Source organism: Lissotriton helveticus, chromosome 4_1, assembly GCF_964261635.1.
Source record: "Lissotriton helveticus chromosome 4_1, aLisHel1.1, whole genome shotgun sequence".
NCBI lineage: Eukaryota > Metazoa > Chordata > Amphibia > Caudata > Salamandridae > Lissotriton > Lissotriton helveticus.
The window spans coordinates 211,734,053-211,759,413 of record NC_136063.1 but is presented as its reverse complement, the minus strand read 5'-3'; the positions used below and the strand labels follow the sequence as shown (position 1 = coordinate 211,759,413).

Sequence of the window (25,361 nt, the reverse complement as noted above, 5' to 3'; positions counted from 1 at the left end):
TGTCCACGGACTCGATAATTCTCACCTCGGTGCCTATTCTAATCATGGGTCCCACTCTGCAACTCTGGGCAATAGCTTGCTTAATCTCCACAACGGCCCTGAAAGCGCTAGGAGGCCTGGCTTCACCGTGGGGCTGCGCAGTAGGAGGCATCTCACAAGGAAAGCCAGGAATGGGTCCCACTCTGCAACTCTGGGCAATAGCTTGCTTAATCTCCACAACGGCCCTGAAAGCGCTAGGAGGCCTGGCTTCACCGTGGGGCTGCGCAGTAGGGGGCATCTCACAGGGAAAGCCAGGAAGGGTTCCACAGCGGTATACAGCGCCAGGATGCCTGAAAGGTGATAGTGCGCTTTACAAGTATACATACATTTACATTACATGCACATTTTAACTTACATTTTAAGTTAACTCTTTTGTATTTAATTCCAGTTGGATTAACTCTCATTTGGTTATTAAAATATGAACATGTTTGACTGCTTGAGCAATTCAGGTTTGAACGGATTGATGTTTTACTTAAACCTTAATCCAATGAGTAAGCACTTCAAAAGGACACTTATGATATCTCTCTTGTAACAACCTTTTCTCACTGTCTTTCTTCTATGTCAATTATTTGCACTATTAAATAGATAATGACTCTTGCTGCCTTATAATAAACTCCTTGTCCCGTGAGCAAGGGGAAGTGTACCCCGGAGCACGTTGGGCATCTTACCTGCAGTCATTACCTTTCACCTGCAATATATTTCGTGTTCGGAGTGTTTGTGAACGCAGTGTGTCCTTGGATTTGTTTTACGGGAGTTTCCATCCAAAAAGCATTTTTGTAATGTTCTTAATAACGTAGCATCATTGAAAGAATCTGCATAGAATTTCCCATCCACTTTGAGTACTTCACTATATGCTTCAGGAAGGTCCATGAAGAGGAGGGCACAAAAATGGGGAGTCCCAAAAGGGGCATTTCCTATCTAAATCCCAATAAAATTCTTTACGCCCCGATAAATAAAAAATGGATGAACACAATTACACAAAATTTGAGATGCAGTTACAACTTTACTCAATGAAGGGCCATATATATGAAGGCAATTTTGCGATCGCAAACGCCGAAATTCGCCGAATTTCGGCATTTGCGATCGCAAAATAGCTAATGTATGTAAGCAAAACAGCCTCGCAAAATAAGAACTCGCAAATTTGCGATTCCCTATTTTGCGATTGCATTTAAGGAATCGCAAATTGCAATTTCTCAAATGCAATGTATGAGGACCCGAAAAAGTGCAATTTGGCCATAAGGAATCGCAAATTACCACCAACTTCAAGTTGGTGGTAATTTGCGATTTCTTTGAAAAATGCACTTTTTTGCATTTTTCAAAGTGCACTCATGCACATTTCAGGGGTGCAATAGGGTGTCCTTTTGACACCCGGGCACCCTTGAAATTGTAGTCTCAATTTGCGATCCTCTAATTGAGAATCGCAAATTGAGAATGTCTTCCCATTCATTCCTTTGGGCCTCTAGGACCATAGGAATGAATGGGAAGGTATTCCTTAATTGCAAATTGCAATTTGCGATTGGCAATTGAGCAATATGTAGGATTCGCACAATTATTTGCAAATGCTACATGCATAGCATTTTGTGATTCTCAAATATCTCAAATATTCTCTAAAAATCGCTATTTGTGAATCACAAAATGTAACTTTCATACATATGGCCCGAAGTGTTTTTTTTAGAATGATGAAAATTCTTTCAGTAACTTTTGAGAAATTAGCGTTTTAAGAGAGGCTCAAATTGAACGAGTAGGGGTTAAAGCTTAGAAACATTTCGAATATCTATGTCGGTAGATCCTCCAAAAGTATCTGACTGACTACCACAACATTGAAAGAAAATGTGATAGCATTTACAGGACTCGAGTACTCGGTTCCCCAAGTCCTGAAAAAAAATTGAAAGGGCTAATTAGGAGGAGGGTGAGCATGCCCAGACCCCTCAGGCTACAGTGGGGGTGGGTGGTCCCAAAAGAACCACCCTCTATTTAAAATTAAAAAAATAAATACATTTTCCCGCCGGATTTGTAAAGTAATTAAAAGGCCCTAACGTAATAAAATAGATTAATGACACTATATTCATAATTGTCTTTGACAAGGTGGAAAGTGCAATCTGTTAGATGATTTACATTTGTTATTGCATATGTTTCAATATGGGAAGAGATCAAGAGACAAAATGACCAGTTCAACCAGAAAAGTGCCTCACACCCACACACTATTTGAGCAGATCACAGTGGTTGCTCCAGTTTGGCAATATTGTACTTACTCCAGATCTAGAGTGTTGTATTTAAAAATCTGTTAGGTTTCCTGCACGAATAATGGCACACGGGGTCTATTGTGCTGTTTTGGAACTCTTTGTATACCTAATGATTGACACCATCTGTAGAACTGGCAAGGGCTGATAAGCAGTAAATGAACCTTTCCCTAATTTACGATACAGATCACTTTTTTATACAATACAGAAAAACTGTTTACAACCAAACACACTTTACCCATACACTATACATACATTAGTAACAATAAAAAACATTGTTGACCTTCCAATGACTAGAAATGTTTGTTATTTACTGAAGTGTATCTGGAAGGGAATACCAACATGTTGCAAAATTAATGGATGTGCTGTTTCGATACCTTTTATTCTGAGATTGGAGCGAGTCTGGTGTTTTAGTAATAAAAGTAAAGGCCCTGAAATAGATAGTAATCAAACTTAGTTTAACCTAGACCCATATTTTGGTTCAGTTGTGTAATGCTCAAGGGCTCAGTTGCTACACTCAACAAGAAACAGTCTATTTGCTGATTTCTTTTTATCCGTGACGTGAACACTTAATTGCAAAACTCACAGGCATGGGCATTGGGGCACTGCTCTTCTTGTTTCCTGATCCTGTTAGGTCTTGCCTACAGACTGCCTTTAGTTGTTTGTTGTTGAAGACCTATTGTGGACAATAAAAAATACTTTCAGTGGCCGTTACACCAGCTCCCTTAATACCATTGTTGGTTCTCTCATCAATCTCATTTCTTTGCGTATCATTCAATGGCTTCTCTTCCTATTCTTGTGTTTGTCTCTTCCCTTAAGCATAGCTTCTTTACCATCCTTTTGATTGTCTAATGTGTATTCTTCCACTGCTCACATTCAAGGAAAAAAGTTTTCTTTTTCTTTCAGTACTCAAGGTTGAGTGTGTGTTTTCTTGATCACTTTCTTGCTTCCCTACTCTCAAATACCCACCCGTGTGCTCCTTGTTGCTACCCTTTTTCTCTGCTTGTCTGCTGCTGCCTGCACCCCTGCCTGCTGTTTTTGCTTTTTATTAAGTTGCTTTTACCTCGCCTCAAGCTCCTTCTTGCTCCCCGATATTCTGTACCACTTTGCTTTGCGTTGACTTCTCCGTCAATGCTCGCCCAACCCACATACAGTGATCTTTAAAAAATGCTGCGCCACTCCTTATACAAAATGTGCTTGTACACAGATTTGTTCTGCTCTAAGATTGGTGGCTGCCATTTTGGAAGAGTAAATAAAAAGTCAACAAAAATCTGACGCCATCAATTCATATGCAAATTGTACTCTTCATCACACGTTTCTTTCATTTTGTTTTTGCCTATGCTGCACAGCATCAACAAAAGGCATTTCGTTTTACTGATGCCACAAACAACCAGCAAACAAGCTTTGGCAAAGCCAGTAGGTGTGCATTGGTAGACTATAGCCGAGACCATTGTTTGTTTTACCATACCAATAGTGAATATTAAAACAAATGCTGGCATATGAAACTTCATATGTGAATAGCTGCAGTACCGCTTATAAAGTTATCCCTGGGTGCTCTAGCATTAAGCCCTACAGTGGCCAGGGTTATACTTTAATCATCCTGTCACCTCACCCTCTCCAAGGTCATTCTTGGCATAAACGGCACATGAGATAAAATGAAGACACCCGCATACTAAAGTAATTTTTCAGCAATTGGGACAGCCATGGCCCAATTCTGGCCCTGGAATACTGGTTCTAATTGTGGGCATTAGGGAGCCCAACCATGATATTCGATTTTGGGGCCACAGGCATCATGAGACAAGGCTTGCCCTAAAATAATAGTGATAGTTTTTGATATATGCGTTACCCATTTTCTTAGCATAAGTGAACTCCAGTGGTATGTTGTCATGGGTGCCTCCCATATGCTGACCCTGGCATAATAGAGGTGATCATTCACATAAGTAGGGACACTAATGGCTTCATTGGCTTGCCATGCCAAAGGCTTTTGAGCAAATCTGTGTGAAAACTATATTTTAAAGTGCCTAATTTGACCCCATAATTTTCAAATCTTTCTTGGAGGACAACCTCTCTAAGGGTCCTAGAGGAAGCCAGGCTTGGGTCAGCTATGATGCCCCGCCACATTTAAGCATCACCAGCCGCCACTCCACCCCACCCTCTCCTTGGGGTTCCCTTTAATGATTCTGAAGGTCCAGCCTTGCAGAACTGGGTTTCCATGTCTGGGACACTCTCCCAGGTCGGCTCCATAGTATTATCAGCCATGCTGAGTTTGCAAGGCACTAGCAGGCATTCCTCGTTCCTGAAAGTGTAAGTCATCATATATTTCGACCACAACAACAGGCGGCTTTTTTGTCTTCTCTTGCTCCCAGAATCACCAGACCCTAAGGGTAGAAGTGTGCGAGGAAAAGCAGAAGTATATAATTATCTGAACATTTCTGTTTTACACAGGTATTCGAACTGAGGTCATGACCTGTCTGGGCAGCTCAGCTCCTCCTCAAATCTACTCTCCAGTAAGCGCCCTGAAGAAGCCGTGTGCCACACGTGGGGTTATAAAAGTAACAGATATGTCAATACGAAATAAGTAGCTTAAACAACGGATTGCTATGAACTTCACATTGACTCTCATGAATAGAAACAAAATATGGCTTCAGAGTGCCTAGGTCGAAATTGTAATGCCATTCTAACTAAAATGTCAATGTTTTTTTTGAAACCTCCCACAGCCACAGCGAAAGGGCTTGAAGACACACCTCTCTGTGCTGGCAGCAGGCCAGCTGAGGGCAACTCACCCCATCCCCCTGCCCCAAGGACTCTTCCGTTACAAGCTATACCCCAATATGTCTTGGTTCTTTTGTCCAGCTCCGTGTCCTATTGTCTACTCTACTTCATTCCTACTGATTAACATTCCTTCTCCGTAATTCCGCGATCTGTCCTTCATATAGTGCTTCGAATAACTGAAAAGGCGCTTTACAGCTGCTCAGAAACTACAGGTATATGTGCCCTGTTCAGTTTCTCATCACTTCTAACCTTACCCTCTGCTTACACCTCTTTTATGAGTTACATCAATCCACTGGCTACACTTCAATCCCATTCATGTCTTAAACCTATTCCCACAATTAGTAGGGATGCAGCAATTGCATTTCTCCTACTATACTTACAGGGTTCACAGTCAAAGCTGTGAGTTTAAAAACCATACAAATAGCACACGTGTTGTAGCATACTGACTCGTTATTTACTGCATCTGTCAGATGACCCAACAAAAAAAGGAAGTTATTGAGGGCTACAGAGCACGTTTTCTGTGATGCTTTCTCATTTCAGAATATCACATTGCACATTCCAACACTGCACTGCCCCCTCTGAGGACCGCCACTGATGCAACCTGTCCGCATCTGCATGAAAGATACCCTCTTGAATGGCACTATACTTTAAATCCCAGCTCCTGAAAAGTAAAAAGCGCCGTCCTTCCTTTTTTTGGTGGGTTGAGGGGGGGAGGTTGTACTTGCACCAAATGTCAGCCATCTTATCCCCGCCAATACTGATGGAGAGCGAACAAGGACGGTTTTACCAAAATTCAAGGATATTTTAGTTTTCACCCCTCAAAGGTCTGCAGGAAACAAAATAGTGAACTTTGCATGGGAAAAGTGATTTCAAGGAGGAAAACTATGGTGCAATATACACAAAACCAAGCGCCTGTTTTATGTGCATATTGAGCCTAAAGTTAATTAGCTTAACCTGATATTTCTTTCAGTTGAGTCAATGCTCTAATTTCAGACAGCACAGCTCGGAAACAGAAAGAGGCAAACCTTGTTTACCGTCTCCGAGGTTTGCTATCTGAAAAAAAAGCAAAAAACTCCGAGAAATATGGGATTAAGTGAATTCACTCTACGCCCTGCTAGCACATAAAACAATCACTCAGCTCGGCACTGCGCCAAAATAAGCTATCATAATATGTCACAAGGTGCGCAAACTCCGATACTGAATGTAATTCCTCACTCCGACCCCTCCAAGTAGATCTCAGCCAGTGAAACAGACATGGAAAGATGTCACAGCCGGTGGCATGGCATTTCCACGTGAGATATGACTTGTCTTGGAGCTCAGGGGCACTCATAACCAAGCCTTTAATCAGCTCTTATTTCTTAATAATGATTACACGCAGTATCAAGTTTTTGTTTAGGTGCACATACCACCCCCCTTAACCTACAATTGCTTTCAGAACATTAGGAGACAAACTAAACATGACTGTGTTCCCTACTTTTGTGAGAAAATAGTAAATCAGGCAGCAGAATATTGCAATATAAACTAAATTGAAAGACTGAACCAAACAAATTCTAGTGAAAACATTTAAAATAATTGCAGTAGGAGCTCAGGTAGTGAACTTGAGGAAACAGCCTGACTCTTTCCCAGCATGCACCTGCTCCACAGCACTATACATACTGGAGTGTCGATGAAGTAAAAGTGTAGTTCCACTTACTTTCACAGAGTCGCCTCCTCAGCTTTCCTCTGATTTTGTCAATGGCATTGTAGTCAGAGACGTGGAAGACATGTGCAGAGTTGGGGTCTGATGCAATCTCATCCAGCTCCTCCTTTAGCGCCTCGCCAACGCCAACCGCGAAGATCCTTATCCCAGCTTTGTGGGCTGCCGTAGCAGGTTCTAAGACATAGTCTTGGCTACGTCCATCCGTCAAAAGGATGGCCACCTTTTTAATGGCCCGTTCATCTGGCCGCCCTCCTGCCTCCTCCGAGAAGCTGTAGGTAGTGATGTATCGGAGCGCATCCCCCGTATTTGTATTCCCTCCATAATATTTGATGTTCCTCGCTGCAGCCTTGACGTCCTCAAGTGTTTGGTACCTTCCCAGATCAAATTCAGTGGTTGGCTTACCACTGTAGCGCACGACTCCCACGCGGGTCTTTTCGGGGCCAATCTCGAAGGTTTCCACCAGGTTGGACACCCACTGCCGCACCTTCTCGAAGTCCTCTTTCCCCACGCTGGACGAGGTGTCCAAGATGAAGATCAGGTCGTAGTGGACATTCTTGCACCCTGTGAAGGCAATGGAAGAGACTGTTGAGAAAAGGTGGAAGAGAATGGTGGCATAGCCTATTTCCCAGGACATTTCTGAACCACAGCCAGTCCACAGGGAGGGTCTGTCGACATGAACAGCAAAGTGGCAGTGCCTGTGCTTCCCCAAGATCTGCTCTAACGTCACATTCCCAACATGCCTCCACAAGAACTGAAGGCTCTTGTTAAATGGAATACTGCAATTTACAGCTTCCCACCCCCTTGTCAATTACGTGTGCTGGATCTAGTGAGCTTATTTTTCCAAAGCTGCCTGGAGATGAAGGGGAGGGAAGCACTGTATACTGCAGAAAAGGAGATTTAAACATTTGAAAAGCTGAGGAAGGAAGGCAGTGTGTCCTGGAGGGGCAGAGATAAAGTCACATTTTCCCATGTGCTGCTAATTTACAATTTACTTTAATAACACCTATTAAGACTGCAAGCCAATATATGATTAATTCTTCACTTGCAGCCTTGATATGTGCAAGGCTTTGATACAGGGGGGTAAGGGCGTGGCTATCGTGCAGCAGGTGCAGTGGTACCAGGGCCCAGGGATACCAAGGTCTCTCCACGGCACTCACCGCTATTTTTTACTGCCCTGCTTGCAGGCTGGTGAGGGTGTTTCCTTGCTCACAGAGGAGCCCCTGGTGTCCCTGCTACACACCTGCTGGGTGGATGCAACTAACACATCACACATTACAATTTCTCCTCCCTTTTATCAAATGGGCCTCAGATAAATGACGGGTGTTTATCCGAATTATGATGCAACTGTGCAAAAATTCCATGTTCACTGCAGTACTTTTGCACAGTAGTAATGCTCAAATATTACCATTGTAATAAAAATGCTGAAATGAATATATAGTGGGCTCTATGCGAGCTCTACGCCTTCATCATCTATGAACCAGAATATACCAGACAATAACTACATACAATAAATGGTATGGAAAGAGCAAAATAGCGGGCTTTTGGGATGCTAATGAGCTATAACTCATTGGCTTTAAATGGTGCCAATAGGAAATGAAACGTGTACATAATAAATCATGTGATTCTTGCAAAATATTTAACTTAAATTCTAAGTAGGTGCAATGTTCTATATGTGTAATTCACATGTGAAACTCCATGCTGGATGTACAGGCTCTTGCATTGCCTCCCTCCCAGCACCCTACCCTTATTAATGTACAGTGTTCAAAGCCCCCCTGCTCCCCTCCGTATAAATAACACACAGCTCCCTCTTTGACACTGCGCATGCGCGGATCACAGAGCGCTTGCTGGAGACTTTACGTGAGAGAGAGGTAACTAGAGGGAATCTTATGAATGGTGGCAGGAAGAGTGAACTAGACAGAAACAGAGAGATAATTTAATCAAGAGAAAAACAGAAGAAAGTGTAAACTATTTCTCAATATAAAATATACCCGCACGTCTGAATGCCTCGATGGTACCATGCACAAGTACTTCTGTTGTATCGAACATCGCATGTTTCTCATTGTATGCTACGAAAGGGCAATATAGTTGACTTTCTTCTGATAATGTGTAATAGAACTGTTCTTATAGTCTTTAGTTGATTTAAGTTGGTGTATTGTTCTTGTTGGCCTAGCCTTAGGGAATTTAGATGATGGGGCATTGTTTTTAAACAAAATAAAATATAAAATGTGCTAGGAGATGTAAATGTTTTTTATTCGTGGATAATGTTGGAGTATTTGTTCAGAAGACATTTTACAATTATCTTAATGCAGTTGGATTTTGGAATTTGTCTTTGATGGTTCGGATAAAAAGTGACATATTTTGCTATTTGATGCTAGTAAACGTGTTTAAATGCCCTCCAAAAAAACCTAACGCGCACAAAAAAATCTTGGACATAACTCTCCAAAGCTGTTATCCTCATCACTTTTATTCCGTGTTGTAAAAGTCTCTCTGGGTCCCAGTCTGAGCATAGAATTGAATTCTAATTTCTTGTACCATCCGCTGGGATTCTTGGAGAAGTGGGCCAGGGTGCCTACCCTCACTTAAAAAAAACATAGATCTAAAAAAAGAACAAACAAAATAAACAAATCGAGGGTGTAACCTCAAATTGAGTAAATTTCTGAATCTGCCTCTAACCGGTGCTTAATTTGAGCCGCTGGTTACCAGTGGGAACTACCGTCACTCATTTCTGGGGTCTAACACTTATTTATCCTCAACACGCTTTGACCCATAGTAAGACAGAGAAAACAAAGAAATGGGATGAAAATAAATAAAAACAGAGACAAGTAGAAAAAAACCGGGATGGAAAAGAACCTGCAAGGTTGAGATAAAGATGCAGCGAGTGTCTGGTGGCGGATTAAAGAGGCATGAGCCTAAATTAAGAATACGCAGTCATAATATTCAGCTTCACGACCTTTGATAGAGGCAGCTTCGGACTTGAGAGCAAAACTTTGGGTCGCAACAGTTCTTCTTTTACAATGAAGCACTGCCTCTAATTCTGTATGCCCAACTGCTGAATCTTCACTTAACTAGACAATGTCCCCCTTCCTAATTTCTACCTGCTGCCTTAATTCTCTGCAGGCCTTATCTGACAATTTACAGCATCAATTTATTTTTTATTACGTTTGTGAACTTTTAGGATCGAGTATTTACAGAAGTCAGCCAGATGACTGCCTGGTTGATATATGCACATTTGGACGAAACTAAAGAATCCCTCAAACTATGCATCCAACAGTAAAAACCAGGGCTTCACCATTTTGGAAAATGTGTGAAATTATGTGCTGATCTCTGTAAATTGCACCTTTGATATTTTTGGAAGCTGAGTGTTCTTGAACAACATTGAACTTGCTCAGTGAGCAGGAGGTTGCTCTCTCCAATCGGGAGAAGAAACCCTAATATCTGATCAACACCAGACCTACTGCATGCCATGTGCACCATCTCTCTCAGAGAGGCCACACCAGAGCAAACTTACAGTACATCTTCAATATCAATAATGTGTGGCTGGATAGATTCTGGAATTTTAATTGCCAAGGCAACCCATAAGTATGCAGAACCACATCACACAATTTCAAACTCTTGCCTGACTCAAATCTAACCTCTTAGGGCTCCTTTCCTCTATCCACCCAAGCTCCACATCAGCGAAGGCCATCTGTGGCGCTAGTCATGGTCATGAGAAACCTCTCCGCTGATTGCCTGAGCGCTCTAGTATGGGTCGCCATTGAGGAGGTGCCACAGACCCATGGTCATGAGAAACCTCTCCGCTAATTGCCTGAGCGCTCTAGTGTGGGTCGCCATTGAGGAGGTGTCACAGACCAAGGGTAATGAGAAACCTCTCTGCTGAGTGCCTGAGCGCTCTAGTGTGGGTCGCCATTGAGGAGGTGCCACAGACCCATGGTCATGAGAAACCTCTCAGCTGATTGCCTGAGAGCTCTAGTGTGGGTCGCCATTGAGGAGGTGCCACAGACCCATGGTCATGAGAAACCGCTCCGCTGATTGCCTGAGCGCTCTAGTGTGGGTCGCCTTTTAGAAGGTGCCACAGACCCATGGTCATGAGAAACCTCTCCGCTGATTGCCTGAGCGCTCTAGTGTGGGTCGCCATTGAGGAGGTACCACAGACCCATGGTCATGAGAAACCTCTCAGCTGATTGCCTGAGCGCTCTAGTGTGGGTCGCCATTGAGGAGGTGCCACAGACCCATGGTCATGAGAAACCTCTCCGCTGATTTCCTGAGCGCTCTAGTGTGGGTCGCATTTTAGAAGGTGCCACAGACCCATGGTCATGAGAAACCTCTGTGCTGATTGCCTGGGCGCTCCAGTGTGGGTTGCCTTTTAGAAGGTGCCACAGACCCATGGTCATGAGAAACCTCTCCGCTGATTGCCTGAGCACTCTAGTGTGGGTCGCCATTGAGGAGGTGCCACAGACCCATGGTCATGAGAAACCTCTCAGCTGATTGCCTGAGCGCTCCAGTGTGGGTCGCCATTGAGGAGGTGCCACAGACCCATGGTCATGAGAAACCTCTCTGCTGATTGCCTGAGCGCTCTAGTGTGGGTCGCCTTTTAGAAGGTGCCACAGACCCATGGTCATGAGAAACCTCTCTGCTGATTGCCTGAGCGCTCTAGTGTGGGTCACCATTGAGGAGGTGCCACAGACCCATGGTCATGAGAAACCTCTCCGCTGATTGCCTCAGCGCTTTAGTGTGGGTCGCCTTTTAGAAGGTGCCACAGACCCATGGTCATGAGAAACCTCTCCGCTGATTGCCTGAGTGCTCTAGTGTGGGTCGCCTTTTAGAAAGTGCCACAGACCCATGGTCAATAAGAAACCTCTCTGCAGATTGCCTGAGCGCTCTAGTGTGGGTCACCATTGAGGAGGTGCCACAGACCCATGGTCATGAGAAAACTCTCCGCTGATTGCCTCAGCGCTCTAGTGTGGGTCGCCATTGAGGAGGTGCCACAGACCCATGGTCATGAGAAACCTCTCTGCTGATTGCCTGAGCACTCTAGTGTGGGTTGCCATTGAGGAGGTGCCACAGACCCATGGTCATGAGAAACCTCTCTGATGATTGCCTGGGCACTCTAGTGTGGGTCGCCATTGAGGAGGTGCCGCAGACCCATGGTCATGAGAAACCTCTCAACTGATTGCCTGATCGCTCTAGTGTGGGTCGCCATTGAGGAGGTGCCACAGACCCATGGTCATGAGAAACCGCTCCGCTGATTGCCTGAGCGCTCTAGTGTGGGTCGCCTTTTAGAAGGTGCCACAGACCCATGGTCATGAGAAACCTCTCCGCTGATTGCCTGAGCGCCCTAGTGTGGGTCGCCATTGAGGAGGTGCCACAGACCAATGGTCATGAGAAACCTCTCCGCTGATTGCCTGAGCGCTCTAGTGTGGGTCACCTTTTAGAAGGTGCCTCAGACCCATGGTCATGAGAAACCGCTCCGCTGATTGCCTGAGCACTCTAGTGTGGGTCACCATTGAGGATGTGCCACAGACCCAAGGTCACGAGAAACCTCTGTGCTGATTGCCTGGGCGCTCCAGTGTGGGTCGTCTTTTAGAAGGTGCCACAGACCCATGGTCATGAGAAACCTCTCCGCTGATTGCCTGAGCGCTCTAGTGTGGGTCGCCTTTTAGAAGGTGCCACAGACCCATGGTCATGAGAAACCGCTCCGCTGATTGCCTGATCGCTCTAGTGTGGGTCGCCTTTTAGAAGGTGCCACAGACCCATGGTCATGAGAAACCTCTCCGCTGATTGCCTGAGCGCTCTAGTGTGGGTCACCATCGAGGAGGTACCACAGACCCATGGTCATGAGAAACCTCTCAGCTGATTGCCTTAGCGCTCTAGTGTGGGTCGCCATTGAGGAGGTGCCACAGACCCATGGTCATGAGAAACCTCTCCGCTGATTGCCAGAGCGCTCTAGTGTGGGTCGCCTTTTAGAAGGTGCCACAGACCCATGGTCATGAGAAACCGCTCCGCTGATTGCCTGAGCGCTCTAGTGTGGGTCGCCATTGAGGAGGTGCCACAGACCCATGGTCATGAGAAACCTCTGTGCTGATTGCCTGAGCGCTCTAGTGTGGGTCGCCATTGAGGAGGTGCCACAGACCCATGGACATGAGAAACCTCTCTGCTGATTGCCTGAGTGCTCTAGTGTGGGTCGCCATTGAGAAGGTGCCACAGACCCATGGTCATGAGAAACCTCTGTGCTGATTGCCTGAGCGCTCTAGTGTGGGTCGCCTTTTAGAAGGTGCCACAGACCCATGGTCACGAGAAACCTCTCTGATGATTGCCTGGGCACTCTAGTGTGGGTCGCCATTGAGGAGGTACCACAGACCCATGGTCACGAGAAACCTCTCAGCTGATTGCCTGAGCGCTCTAGTGTGGGTCGCCATTGAGGAGGTGCCATAGACCCATGGTCATGAGAAACCTCTGTGCTGAATGCCTGAGCGCTCTAGTGTGGGTCGCCTTTTAGAAAGTGCCACAGACCCAGGGTCATGAGAAACCGCTCCGCTGATTGCCTGAGCGCTCTAGTGTGGGTCGCCTTTTAGAAGGTGCCACAGACCCATGGTCATGAGAAACCTCTCCGCTGATTGCCTGAGCGCTCTAGTGTGGGTCGCCATTGAGGAGGTACCACAGACCCATGGTCATGAGAAACCTCTCAGCTGATTGCCTGAGCGCTCTAGTGTGGGTCGCCATTGAGGAGGTGCCACAGACCCATGGTCATGAGAAACCTCTCCGCTGATTACCTGAGCGCTCTAGTGTGGGTCGCATTTTAGAAGGTGCCACAGACCCATGGTCATGAGAAACCTCTGTGCTGATTGCCTGGGCGCTCCAGTGTGGGTTGCCTTTTAGAAGGTGCCACAGACCCATGGTCATGAGAAACCTCTCCGCTGATTGCCTGAGCACTCTAGTGTGGGTCGCCATTGAGGAGGTGCCACAGACCCATGGTCATGAGAAACCTCTCAGCTGATTGCCTGAGCGCTCCAGTGTGGGTCGCCATTGAGGAGGTGCCACAGACCCATGGTCATGAGAAACCTCTCTGCTGATTGCCTGAGCGCTCTAGTGTGGGTCGCCTTTTAGAAGGTGCCACAGACCCATGGTCATGAGAAACCTCTCTGCTGATTGCCTGAGCGCTCTAGTGTGGGTCACCATTGAGGAGGTGCCACAGACCCATGGTCATGAGAAACCTCTCCGCTGATTGCCTCAGCGCTTTAGTGTGGGTCGCCTTTTAGAAGGTGCCACAGACCCATGGTCATGAGAAACCTCTCCGCTGATTGCCTGAGTGCTCTAGTGTGGGTCGCCTTTTAGAAAGTGCCACAGACCCATGGTCAATAAGAAACCTCTCTGCAGATTGCCTGAGCGCTCTAGTGTGGGTCACCATTGAGGAGGTGCCACAGACCCATGGTCATGAGAAAACTCTCCGCTGATTGCCTCAGCGCTCTAGTGTGGGTCGCCATTGAGGAGGTGCCACAGACCCATGGTCATGAGAAACCTCTCTGCTGATTGCCTGAGCACTCTAGTGTGGGTTGCCATTGAGGAGGTGCCACAGACCCATGGTCATGAGAAACCTCTCTGATGATTACCTGGGCACTCTAGTGTGGGTCGCCATTGAGGAGGTGCCGCAGACCCATGGTCATGAGAAACCTCTCAGCTGATTGCCTGATCGCTCTAGTGTGGGTCGCCATTGAGGAGGTGCCACAGACCCATGGTCATGAGAAACCGCTCCGCTGATTGCCTGAGCGCTCTAGTGTGGGTCGCCTTTTAGAAGGTGCCACAGACCCATGGTCATGAGAAACCTCTCCGCTGATTGCCTGAGCGCCCTAGTGTGGGTCGCCATTGAGGAGGTGCCACAGACCAATGGTCATGAGAAACCTCTCCGCTGATTGCCTGAGCGCTCTAGTGTGGGTCACCTTTTAGAAGGTGCCTCAGACCCATGGTCATGAGAAACCGCTCCGCTGATTGCCTGAGCACTCTAGTGTGGGTCACCATTGAGGATGTGCCACAGACCCAAGGTCACGAGAAACCTCTGTGCTGATTGCCTGGGCGCTCCAGTGTGGGTCGTCTTTTAGAAGGTGCCACAGACCCATGGTCATGAGAAACCTCTCCGCTGATTGCCTGAGCGCTCTAGTGTGGGTCGCCTTTTAGAAGGTGCCACAGACCCATGGTCATGAGAAACCGCTCCGCTGATTGCCTGATCGCTCTAGTGTGGGTCGCCTTTTAGAAGGTGCCACAGACCCATGGTCATGAGAAACCTCTCCGCTGATTGCCTGAGCGCTCTAGTGTGGGTCACCATCGAGGAGGTACCACAGACCCATGGTCATGAGAAACCTCTCAGCTGATTGCCTGAGCGCTCTAGTGTGGGTCGCCATTGAGGAGGTGCCACAGACCCATGGTCATGAGAAACCTCTCCGCTGATTGCCAGAGCGCTCTAGTGTGGGTCGCCTTTTAGAAGGTGCCACAGACCCATGGTCATGAGAAACCGCTCCGCTGATTGCCTGAGCGCTCTAGTGTGGGTCGCCATTGAGGAGGTGCCACAGACCCATGGACATGAGAAACCTCTCTGCTGATTGCCTGAGTGCTCTAGTGTGGGTCGCCATTGAGGAGGTGCCACAGACCCATGTTCACGAGAAACCTCTCAGCTGATTGCCTGAGCGCTCTAGTGTGGGTCGCCATTGAGGAGGTGCCACAGACCCATGGTCATGAGAAACCTCTGTGCTGAATGCCTGAGCGCTCTAGTGTGGGTCGCCTTTTAGAAAGTGCCACAGACCCAGGTTCATGAGAAACCGCTCCGCTGATTGCCTGAGCGCTCTAGTGTGGGTCGCCATTGAGGAGGTGCCACAGACCCATGGACATGAGAAACCTCTCTGCTGATTGCCTGAGTGCTCTAGTGTGGGTCGCCATTGAGAAGGTGCCACAGACCCATGGTCATGAGAAACCTCTGTGCTGATTGCCTGAGCGCTCTAGTGTGGGTCGCCTTTTAGAAGGTGCCACAGACCCATGGTCACGAGAAACCTCTCTGATGATTGCCTGGGCACTCTAGTGTGGGTCGCCATTGAGGAGGTACCACAGACCCATGGTCACGAGAAACCTCTCAGCTGATTGCCTGAGCGCTCTAGTGTGGGTCGCCATTGAGGAGGTGCCACAGACCCATGGTCATGAGAAACCTCTGTGCTGAATGCCTGAGCGCTCTAGTGTGGGTCGCCTTTTAGAAAGTGCCACAGACCCAGGGTCATGAGAAACCGCTCCGCTGATTGCCTGAGCGCTCTAGTGTGGGTCGCCTTTTAGAAGGTGCCACAGACCCATGGTCATGAGAAACCTCTCCGCTGATTGCCTGAGCACTCTAGTGTGGGTCGCCATTGAGGAGGTGCCATAGACCCATGGTCATGAGAAACCTCTCCGCTGATTGCCTGAGCACTCTAGTGTGGGTCGCCTTTTAGAAGGTGCCACAGACCCATGGTCATGAAAAACCTCTCTGCTGATTGCCTGAGCGCTCTAGTGTGGGTCGCCATTGAGGAGGTGCCACAGACCCATGGTCATGAGAAACCTCTGTGCTGATTGCCTGAGCGCTCTAGTGTGGGTCGCCTTTTAGAAGGTGCCACAGACCCATGGTCACGAGAAACCTCTCTGATGATTGCCTGGGCACTCTAGTGTGGGTCGCCATTGAGGAGGTGCCACAGACCCATGGTCATGAGAAACCTCTCTGCTGATTGCCTGAGCGCTCTAGTGTGGGTCGCCTTTTAGAAGGTGCCACAGACCCATGGTCATGAGAAACCTCTCTGATGATTGCCTGGGCACTCTAGTGTGGGTCGCCATTGAGGAGGTGCCACAGACCCATGGTCATGAGAAACCTCTCAGCTGATTGCCTGATCGCTCTAGTGTGGGTCGCCATTGAGGAGGTGCCACAGACCCATGGTCATGAGAAACCGCTCCGCTGATTGCCTGAGCGCTCTAGTGTGGGTCGCCTTTTAGAAGGTGCCACAGACCCATGGTCATGAGAAACCTCTCCGCTGATTGCCTGAGCGCCCTAGTGTGGGTCGCCATTGAGGAGGTGCCACAGACCCATGGTCATGAGAAACCTCTCCGCTGATTGCCTGAGCGCTCTAGTGTGGGTCGCCTTTTAGAAGGTGCCACAGACCCATGGTCATGAGAAACCGCTCCGCTGATTGCCTGAGCACTCTAGTGTGGGTCACCATTGAGGATGTGCCACAGACCCAAGGTCACGAGAAACCTCTGTGCTGATTGCCTGGGCGCTCCAGTGTGGGTCGTCTTTTAGAAGGTGCCACAGACCCATGGTCATGAGAAACCTCTCCGCTGATTGCCTGAGCGCTCTAGTGTGGGTCGCCTTTTAGAAGGTGCCACAGACCCATGGTCATGAGAAACCGCTCCGCTGATTGCCTGAGCGCTCTAGTGTGGGTCCCCTTTTAGAAGGTGCCACAGACCCATGGTCATGAGAAACCTCTCCGCTGATTGCCTGAGCGCTCTAGTATGGGTCGCCATTGAGGAGGTGCCACAGACCCATGGTCATGAGAAACCTCTCCGCTAATTGCCTGAGCGCTCTAGTGTGGGTCGCCATTGAGGAGGTGTCACAGAACAAGGGTCATGAGAAACCTCTCTGCTGAGTGCCTGAGCGCTCTAGTGTGGGTCGCCATTGAGGAGGTGCCACAGACCCATGGTCATGAGAAACCTCTCAGCTGATTGCCTGAGAGCTCTAGTGTGGGTCGCCATTGAGGAGGTGCCACAGACCCATGGTCATGAGAAACCGCTCCGCTGATTGCCTGAGTGCTCTAGTGTGGGTCGCCTTTTAGAAGGTGCCACAGACCCATGGTCATGAGAAACCTCTCTGCTGATTGCCTGAGCACTCTAGTGTGGGTTGCCATTGAGGAGGTGCCACAGACCCATGGTCATGAGAAACCTCTCTGATGATTGCCTGGGCACTCTAGTGTGGGTCGCCATTGAGGAGGTGCCGCAGACCCATGGTCATGAGAAACCTCTCAGCTGATTGCCTGATCGCTCTAGTGTGGGTCGCCATTGAGGAGGTGCCACAGACCCATGGTCATGAGAAACCGCTCCGCTGATTGCCTGAGCGCTCTAGTGTGGGTCGCCTTTTAGAAGGTGCCACAGACCCATGGTCATGAGAAACCTCTCCGCTGATTGCCTGAGCGCCCTAGTGTGGGTCGCCATTGAGGAGGTGCCACAGACCAATGGTCATGAGAAACCTCTCCGCTGATTGCCTGAGCGCTCTAGTGTGGGTCACCTTTTAGAAGGTGCCTCAGACCCATGGTCATGAGAAACCGCTCCGCTGATTGCCTGAGCACTCTAGTGTGGGTCACCATTGAGGATGTGCCACAGACCCAAGGTCACGAGAAACCTCTGTGCTGATTGCCTGGGCGCTCCAGTGTGGGTCGTCTTTTAGAAGGTGCCACAGACCCATGGTCATGAGAAACCTCTCCGCTGATTGCCTGAGCGCTCTAGTGTGGGTCGCCTTTTAGAAGGTGCCACAGACCCATGGTCATGAGAAACCGCTCCGCTGATTGCCTGATCGCTCTAGTGTGGGTCGCCTTTTAGAAGGTGCCACAGACCCATGGTCATGAGAAACCTCTCCGCTGATTGCCTGAGCGCTCTAGTGTGGGTCACCATCGAGGAGGTACCACAGACCCATGGTCATGAGAAACCTCTCAGCTGATTGCCTGAGCGCTCTAGTGTGGGTCGCCATTGAGGAGGTGCCACAGACCCATGGTCATGAGAAACCTCTCCGCTGATTGCCAGAGCGCTCTAGTGTGGGTCGCCTTTTAGAAGGTGCCACAGACCCATGGTCATGAGAAACCGCTCCGCTGATTGCCTGAGCGCTCTAGTGTGGGTCGCCATTGAGGAGGTGCCACAGACCCATGGTCATGAGAAACCTCTGTGCTGATTGCCTGAGCGCTCTAGTGTGGGTCGCCATTGAGGAGGTGCCACAGACCCATGGACATGAGAAACCTCTCTGCTGATTGCCTGAGTGCTCTAGTGTGGGTCGCCATTGAGAAGGTGCCACAGACCCATGGTCATGAGAAACCTCTGTGCTGATTGCCTGAGCGCTCTAGTGTGGGTCGCCTTTTAGAAGGTGCCACAGACCCATGGTCACGAGAAACCTCTCTGATGATTGCCTGGGCACTCTAGTGTGGGTCGCCATTGAGGAGGTACCACAGACCCATGGTCACGAGAAACCTCTCAGCTGATTGCCTGAGCGCTCTAGTGTGGGTCGCCATTGAGGAGGTGCCACAGACCCATGGTCATGAGAAACCTCTGTGCTGAATGCCTGAGCGCTCTAGTGTGGGTCGCCTTTTAGAAAGTGCCACAGACCCAGGGTCATGAGAAACCGCTCCGCTGATTGCCTGAGCGCTCTAGTGTGGGTCGCCTTTTAGAAGGTGCCACAGACCCATGGTCATGAGAAACCTCTCCGCTGATTGCCTGAGCACTCTAGTGTGGGTCGCCATTGAGGAGGTGCCATAGACCCATGGTCATGAGAAACCTCTCCGCTGATTGCCTGAGCACTCTAGTGTGGGTCGCCTTTTAGAAGGTGCCACAGACCCATGGTCATGAAAAACCTCTCTGCTGATTGCCTGAGCGCTCTAGTGTGGGTCGCCATTGAGGAGGTGCCACAGACCCATGGTCATGAGAAACCTCTGTGCTGATTGCCTGAGCGCTCTAGTGTGGGTCGCCTTTTAGAAGGTGCCACAGACCCATGGTCACGAGAAACCTCTCTGATGATTGCCTGGGCACTCTAGTGTGGGTCGCCATTGAGGAGGTGCCACAGACCCATGGTCATGAGAAACCTCTCTGCTGATTGCCTGAGCGCTCTAGTGTGGGTCGCCTTTTAGAAGGTGCCACAGACCCATGGTCATGAGAAACCTCTCTGATGATTGCCTGGGCACTCTAGTGTGGGTCGCCATTGAGGAGGTGCCACAGACCCATGGTCATGAGAAACCTCTCAGCTGATTGCCTGATCGCTCTAGTGTGGGTCGCCATTGAGGAGGTGCCACAGACCCATGGTCATGAGAAACCGCTCCGCTGATTGCCTGAGCGCTCTAGTGTGGGTCGCCTTTTAGAAGGTGCCACAGACCCATGGTCATGAGAAACCTCTCCGCTGATTGCCTGAGCGCCCTAGTGTGGGTCGCCATTGAGGAGGTGCCACAGACCCATGGTCATGAGAAACCTCTCCGCTGATTGCCTGAGCGCTCTAGTGTGGGTCGCCTTTTAGAAGGTGCCACAGACCCATGGTCATGAGAAACCGCTCCGCTGATTGCCTGAGCACTCTAGTGTGGGTCACCATTGAGGATGTGCCACAGACCCAAGGTCACGAGAAACCTCTGTGCTGATTGCCTGGGCGCTCCAGTGTGGGTCGTCTTTTAGAAGGTGCCACAGACCCATGGTCATGAGAAACCTCTCCGCTGATTGCCTGAGCGCTCTAGTGTGGGTCGCCTTTTAGAAGGTGCCACAGACCCATGGTCATGAGAAACCGCTCCGCTGATTGCCTGAGCGCTCTAGTGTGGGTCGCCTTTTAGAAGGTGCCACAGACCCATGGTCATGAGAAACCTCTCCGCTGATTGCCTGAGCGCTCTAGTATGGGTCGCCATTGAGGAGGTGCCACAGACCCATGGTCATGAGAAACCTCTCCGCTAATTGCCTGAGCGCTCTAGTGTGGGTCGCCATTGAGGAGGTGTCACAGAACAAGGGTCATGAGAAACCTCTCTGCTGAGTGCCTGAGCGCTCTAGTGTGGGTCGCCATTGAGGAGGTGCCACAGACCCATGGTCATGAGAAACCTCTCAGCTGATTGCCTGAGAGCTCTAGTGTGGGTCGCCATTGAGGAGGTGCCACAGACCCATGGTCATGAGAAACCGCTCCGCTGATTGCCTGAGTGCTCTAGTGTGGGTCGCCTTTTAGAAGGTGCCACAGACCCATGGTCATGAGAAACCTCTCAGCTGATTGCCTGAGCGCTCTAGTGTGGGTCGCCATTGAGGAGGTGCCACAGACCCATGGTCATGAGAAACCTCTCCGCTGATTACCTGAGCGCTCTAGTGTGGGTCGAGTTTTAGAAGGTGCCACAGACCCATGGTCACGAGAAACCTCTCTGATGATTGCCTGGGCACTCTAGTGTGGGTCGCCATTGAGGAGGTACCACAGACCCATGGTCACGAGAAACCTCTCAGCTGATTGCCTGAGCGCTCTAGTGTGGGTCGCCATTGAGGAGGTGCCACAGACCCATGGTCATGAGAAACCTCTGTGCTGAATGCCTGAGCGCTCTAGTGTGGGTCGCCTTTTAGAAAGTGCCACAGACCCAGGGTCATGAGAAACCGCTCCGCTGATTGCCTGAGCGCTCTAGTGTGGGTCGCCTTTTAGAAGGTGCCACAGACCCATGGTCATGAGAAACCTCTCCGCTGATTGCCTGAGCACTCTAGTGTGGGTCGCCATTGAGGAGGTGCCATAGACCCATGGTCATGAGAAACCTCTCCGCTGATTGCCTGAGCACTCTAGTGTGGGTCGCCTTTTAGAAGGTGCCACAGACCCATGGTCATGAAAAACCTCTCTGCTGATTGCCTGAGCGCTCTAGTGTGGGTCGCCATTGAGGAGGTGCCACAGACCCATGGTCATGAGAAACCTCTGTGCTGATTGCCTGAGCGCTCTAGTGTGGGTCGCCTTTTAGAAGGTGCCACAGACCCATGGTCACGAGAAACCTCTCTGATGATTGCCTGGGCACTCTAGTGTGGGTCGCCATTGAGGAGGTGCCACAGACCCATGGTCATGAGAAACCTCTCTGCTGATTGCCTGAGCGCTCTAGTGTGGGTCGCCTTTTAGAAGGTGCCACAGACCCATGGTCATGAGAAACCTCTCTGATGATTGCCTGGGCACTCTAGTGTGGGTCGCCATTGAGGAGGTGCCACAGACCCATGGTCATGAGAAACCTCTCAGCTGATTGCCTGATCGCTCTAGTGTGGGTCGCCATTGAGGAGGTGCCACAGACCCATGGTCATGAGAAACCGCTCCGCTGATTGCCTGAGCGCTCTAGTGTGGGTCGCCTTTTAGAAGGTGCCACAGACCCATGGTCATGAGAAACCTCTCCGCTGATTGCCTGAGCGCCCTAGTGTGGGTCGCCATTGAGGAGGTGCCACAGACCCATGGTCATGAGAAACCTCTCCGCTGATTGCCTGAGCGCTCTAGTGTGGGTCGCCTTTTAGAAGGTGCCACAGACCCATGGTCATGAGAAACCGCTCCGCTGATTGCCTGAGCACTCTAGTGTGGGTCACCATTGAGGATGTGCCACAGACCCAAGGTCACGAGAAACCTCTGTGCTGATTGCCTGGGCGCTCCAGTGTGGGTCGTCTTTTAGAAGGTGCCACAGACCCATGGTCATGAGAAACCTCTCCGCTGATTGCCTGAGCGCTCTAGTGTGGGTCGCCTTTTAGAAGGTGCCACAGACCCATGGTCATGAGAAACCGCTCCGCTGATTGCCTGAGCGCTCTAGTGTGGGTCGCCTTTTAGAAGGTGCCACAGACCCATGGTCATGAGAAACCTCTCCGCTGATTGCCTGAGCGCTCTAGTATGGGTCGCCATTGAGGAGGTGCCACAGACCCATGGTCATGAGAAACCTCTCCGCTAATTGCCTGAGCGCTCTAGTGTGGGTCGCCATTGAGGAGGTGTCACAGAACAAGGGTCATGAGAAACCTCTCTGCTGAGTGCCTGAGCGCTCTAGTGTGGGTCGCCATTGAGGAGGTGCCACAGACCCATGGTCATGAGAAACCTCTCATCTGATTGCCTGAGAGCTCTAGTGTGGGTCGCCATTGAGGAGGTGCCACAGACCCATGGTCATGAGAAACCGCTCCGCTGATTGCCTGAGTGCTCTAGTGTGGGTCGCCTTTTAGAAGGTGCCACAGACCCATGGTCATGAGAAACCTCTCAGCTGATTGCCTGAGCGCTCTAGTGTGGGTCGCCATTGAGGAGGTGCCACAGACCCATGGTCATGAGAAACCTCTCCGCTGATTACCTGAGCGCTCTAGTGTGGGTCGAGTTTTAGAAGGTGCCACAGACCCATGGTCATGAGAAACCTCTGTGCTGATTGCCTGGGCGCTCCAGTGTGGGTTGCCTTTTAGAAGGTGCCACAGACCCATGGTCATGAGAAACCTCTCCGCTGATTGTCTGAGCACTCTAGTGTGGGTCGCCATTGAGGAGGTGCCACAGACCCATGGTCATGAGAAACCTCTCAGCTTATTGCCTCAGCGCTCTAGTGTGGGTCGCCTTTTAGAAGGTGCCACAGACCCATGGTCATGAGAAACCTCTCCGCTGATTGCCTGAGTGCTCTAGTGTGGGTCGCCTTTTAGAAAGTGCCACAGACCCATGGTCAATAAGAAACCTCTCTGCAGATTGCCTGAGCGCTCTAGTGTGGGTCACCATTGAGGAGGTGCCACAGACCCATGGTCATGAGAAAACTCTCCGCTGATTGCCTCAGCGCTCTAGTGTGGGTCGCCATTGAGGAGGTGCCACAGACCCATGGTCATGAGAAACCTCTCTGCTGATTGCCTGAGCACTCTAGTGTGGGTTGCCATTGAGGAGGTGCCACAGACCCATGGTCATGAGAAACCTCTCTGATGATTGCCTGGGCACTCTAGTGTGGGTCGCCATTGAGGAGGTGCCACAGACCCATGGTCATGAGAAACCTCTCAGCTGATTGCCTGATCGCTCTAGTGTGGGTCGCCCTTGAGGAGGTGCCACAGACCCATGGTCATGAGAAACCGCTCCGCTGATTGCCTGAGCGCTCTAGTGTGGGTCGCCTTTTAGAAGGTGCCACAGACCCATGGTCATGAGAAACCGCTCCGCTGATTGGCTGAGCACTCTAGTGTGGGTCACCATTGAGGATGTGCCACAGACCCAAGGTCACGAGAAACCTCTGTGCGGATTGCCTGGGCGCTCCAGTGTGGGTCGTCTTTTAGAAGGTGCCACAGACCCATGGTCATGAGAAACCTCTCCGCTGATTGCCTGAGCGCTGTAGTGTGGGTCGCCTTTTAGAAGGTGCCACAGACCCATGGTAATGAGAAACCGCTCCGCTGATTGCCTGAGCGCTCTAGTGTGGCTCGCCTTTTAGAAGGTGCCACAGACCCATGGTCATGAGAAACCTCTCCGCTGATTGCCTGAGCGCTCTAGTGTGGGTCACCATCGAGGAGGTACCACAGACCCATGGTCATGAGAAACCTCTCAGCTGATTGCCTGAGCGCTCTAGTGTGGGTCGCCATTGAGGAGGTGCCACAGACCCATGGTCATGAGAAACCTCTCCGCTGATTGCCTGAGCGCTCTAGTGTGGGTCGCCTTTTAGAAGGTCCACAGACCCATGGTCATGAGAAACCGCTCCGCTGATTGCCTGAGCGCTCTAGTGTGGGTCGCCATTGAGGAGGTGCCACAGACCCATGGTCATGAGAAACCTCTCTGCTGATTGCCTGAGCGCTCTAGTGTGGGTCGCCATTGAGGAGGTGCGACAGACCCATGGTCATGAGAAACCTCTCTGCTGATTGCCTGAGTGCTCTAGTGTGGGTCGCCATTGAGAAGGTGCCACAGACCCATGGTCATGAGAAACCTCTGTGCTGATTGCCTGAGCGCTCTAGTGTGGGTCGCCTTTTAGAAGGTGCCACAGACCCATGGTCACGAGAAACCTCTCTGATGATTGCCTGGGCACTCTAGTGTGGGTCGCCATTGAGGAGGTACCACAGACCCATGGTCACGAGAAACCTCTCAGCTGATTGCCTGAGCGCTCTAGTGTGGGTCGCCATTGAGGAGGTGCCACAGACCCATGGTCATGAGAAACCTCTGTGCTGATTGCCTGAGCGCTCTAGTGTGGGTCGCCTTTTAGAAAGTGCCACAGACCCAGGGTCATGAGAAACCGCTCCGCTGATTGCCTGAGCGCTCTAGTGTGGGTCGCCTTTTAGAAGGTGCCACAGACCCATGGTCATAAGAAACCTCTCCGCTGATTGCCTGAGCACTCTAGTGTGGGTCGCCTTTTAGAAGGTGCCACAGACCCATGGTCATGAAAAACCTCTCTGCTGATTGCCTGAGCGCTCTAGTGTGGGTCGCCATTGAGGAGGTGCCACAGACCAATGGTCATGAGAAACCTCTGTGCTGATTGCCTGAGCGCTCTAGTGTGGGTCGCCTTTTAGAAGGTGCCACAGACCCATGGTCACGAGAAACCTCTCTGATGATTGCCTGGGCACTCTAGTGTGGGTCGCCATTGAGTAGGTGCCACAGACCCATGGTCATGAGAAACCTCTCTGCTGATTGCCTGAGCGCTCTAGTGTGGGTCGCCTTTTAGAAGGTGCCACAGACCCATGGTCATGAGAAACCTCTCTGATGATTGCCTGGGCACTCTAGTGTGGGTCGCCATTGAGGAGGTGCCACAGACCCATGGTCATGAGAAACCTCTCAGCTGATTGCATGATCGCTCTAGTGTGGGTCGCCATTGAGGAGGTGCCACAGACCCATGGTCATGAGAAACCGCTCCGCTGATTGCCTGAGCGCTCTAGTGTGGGTCGCCTTTTAGAAGGTGCCACAGACCCATGGTCATGAGAAA

The 25,361-nt window shown here is 50.0% G+C and overlaps 1 protein-coding gene across 1 annotated transcript in view; it reads right to left on the bottom strand.

Moving 5' to 3' along the window:
• COL22A1 (collagen type XXII alpha 1 chain) overlaps positions 1-25,361 on the bottom strand; it is a 1,057,215-nt gene that overhangs the window by 865,255 nt on the left and 166,599 nt on the right. Inside the window, exon 3 of the mRNA XM_078686128.1 lies at positions 6,745-7,311. Within this exon, the coding sequence (XP_078542254.1) occupies positions 6,745-7,311 (567 nt within the window). The remainder of the gene's footprint in view (positions 1-6,744; positions 7,312-25,361) is intronic.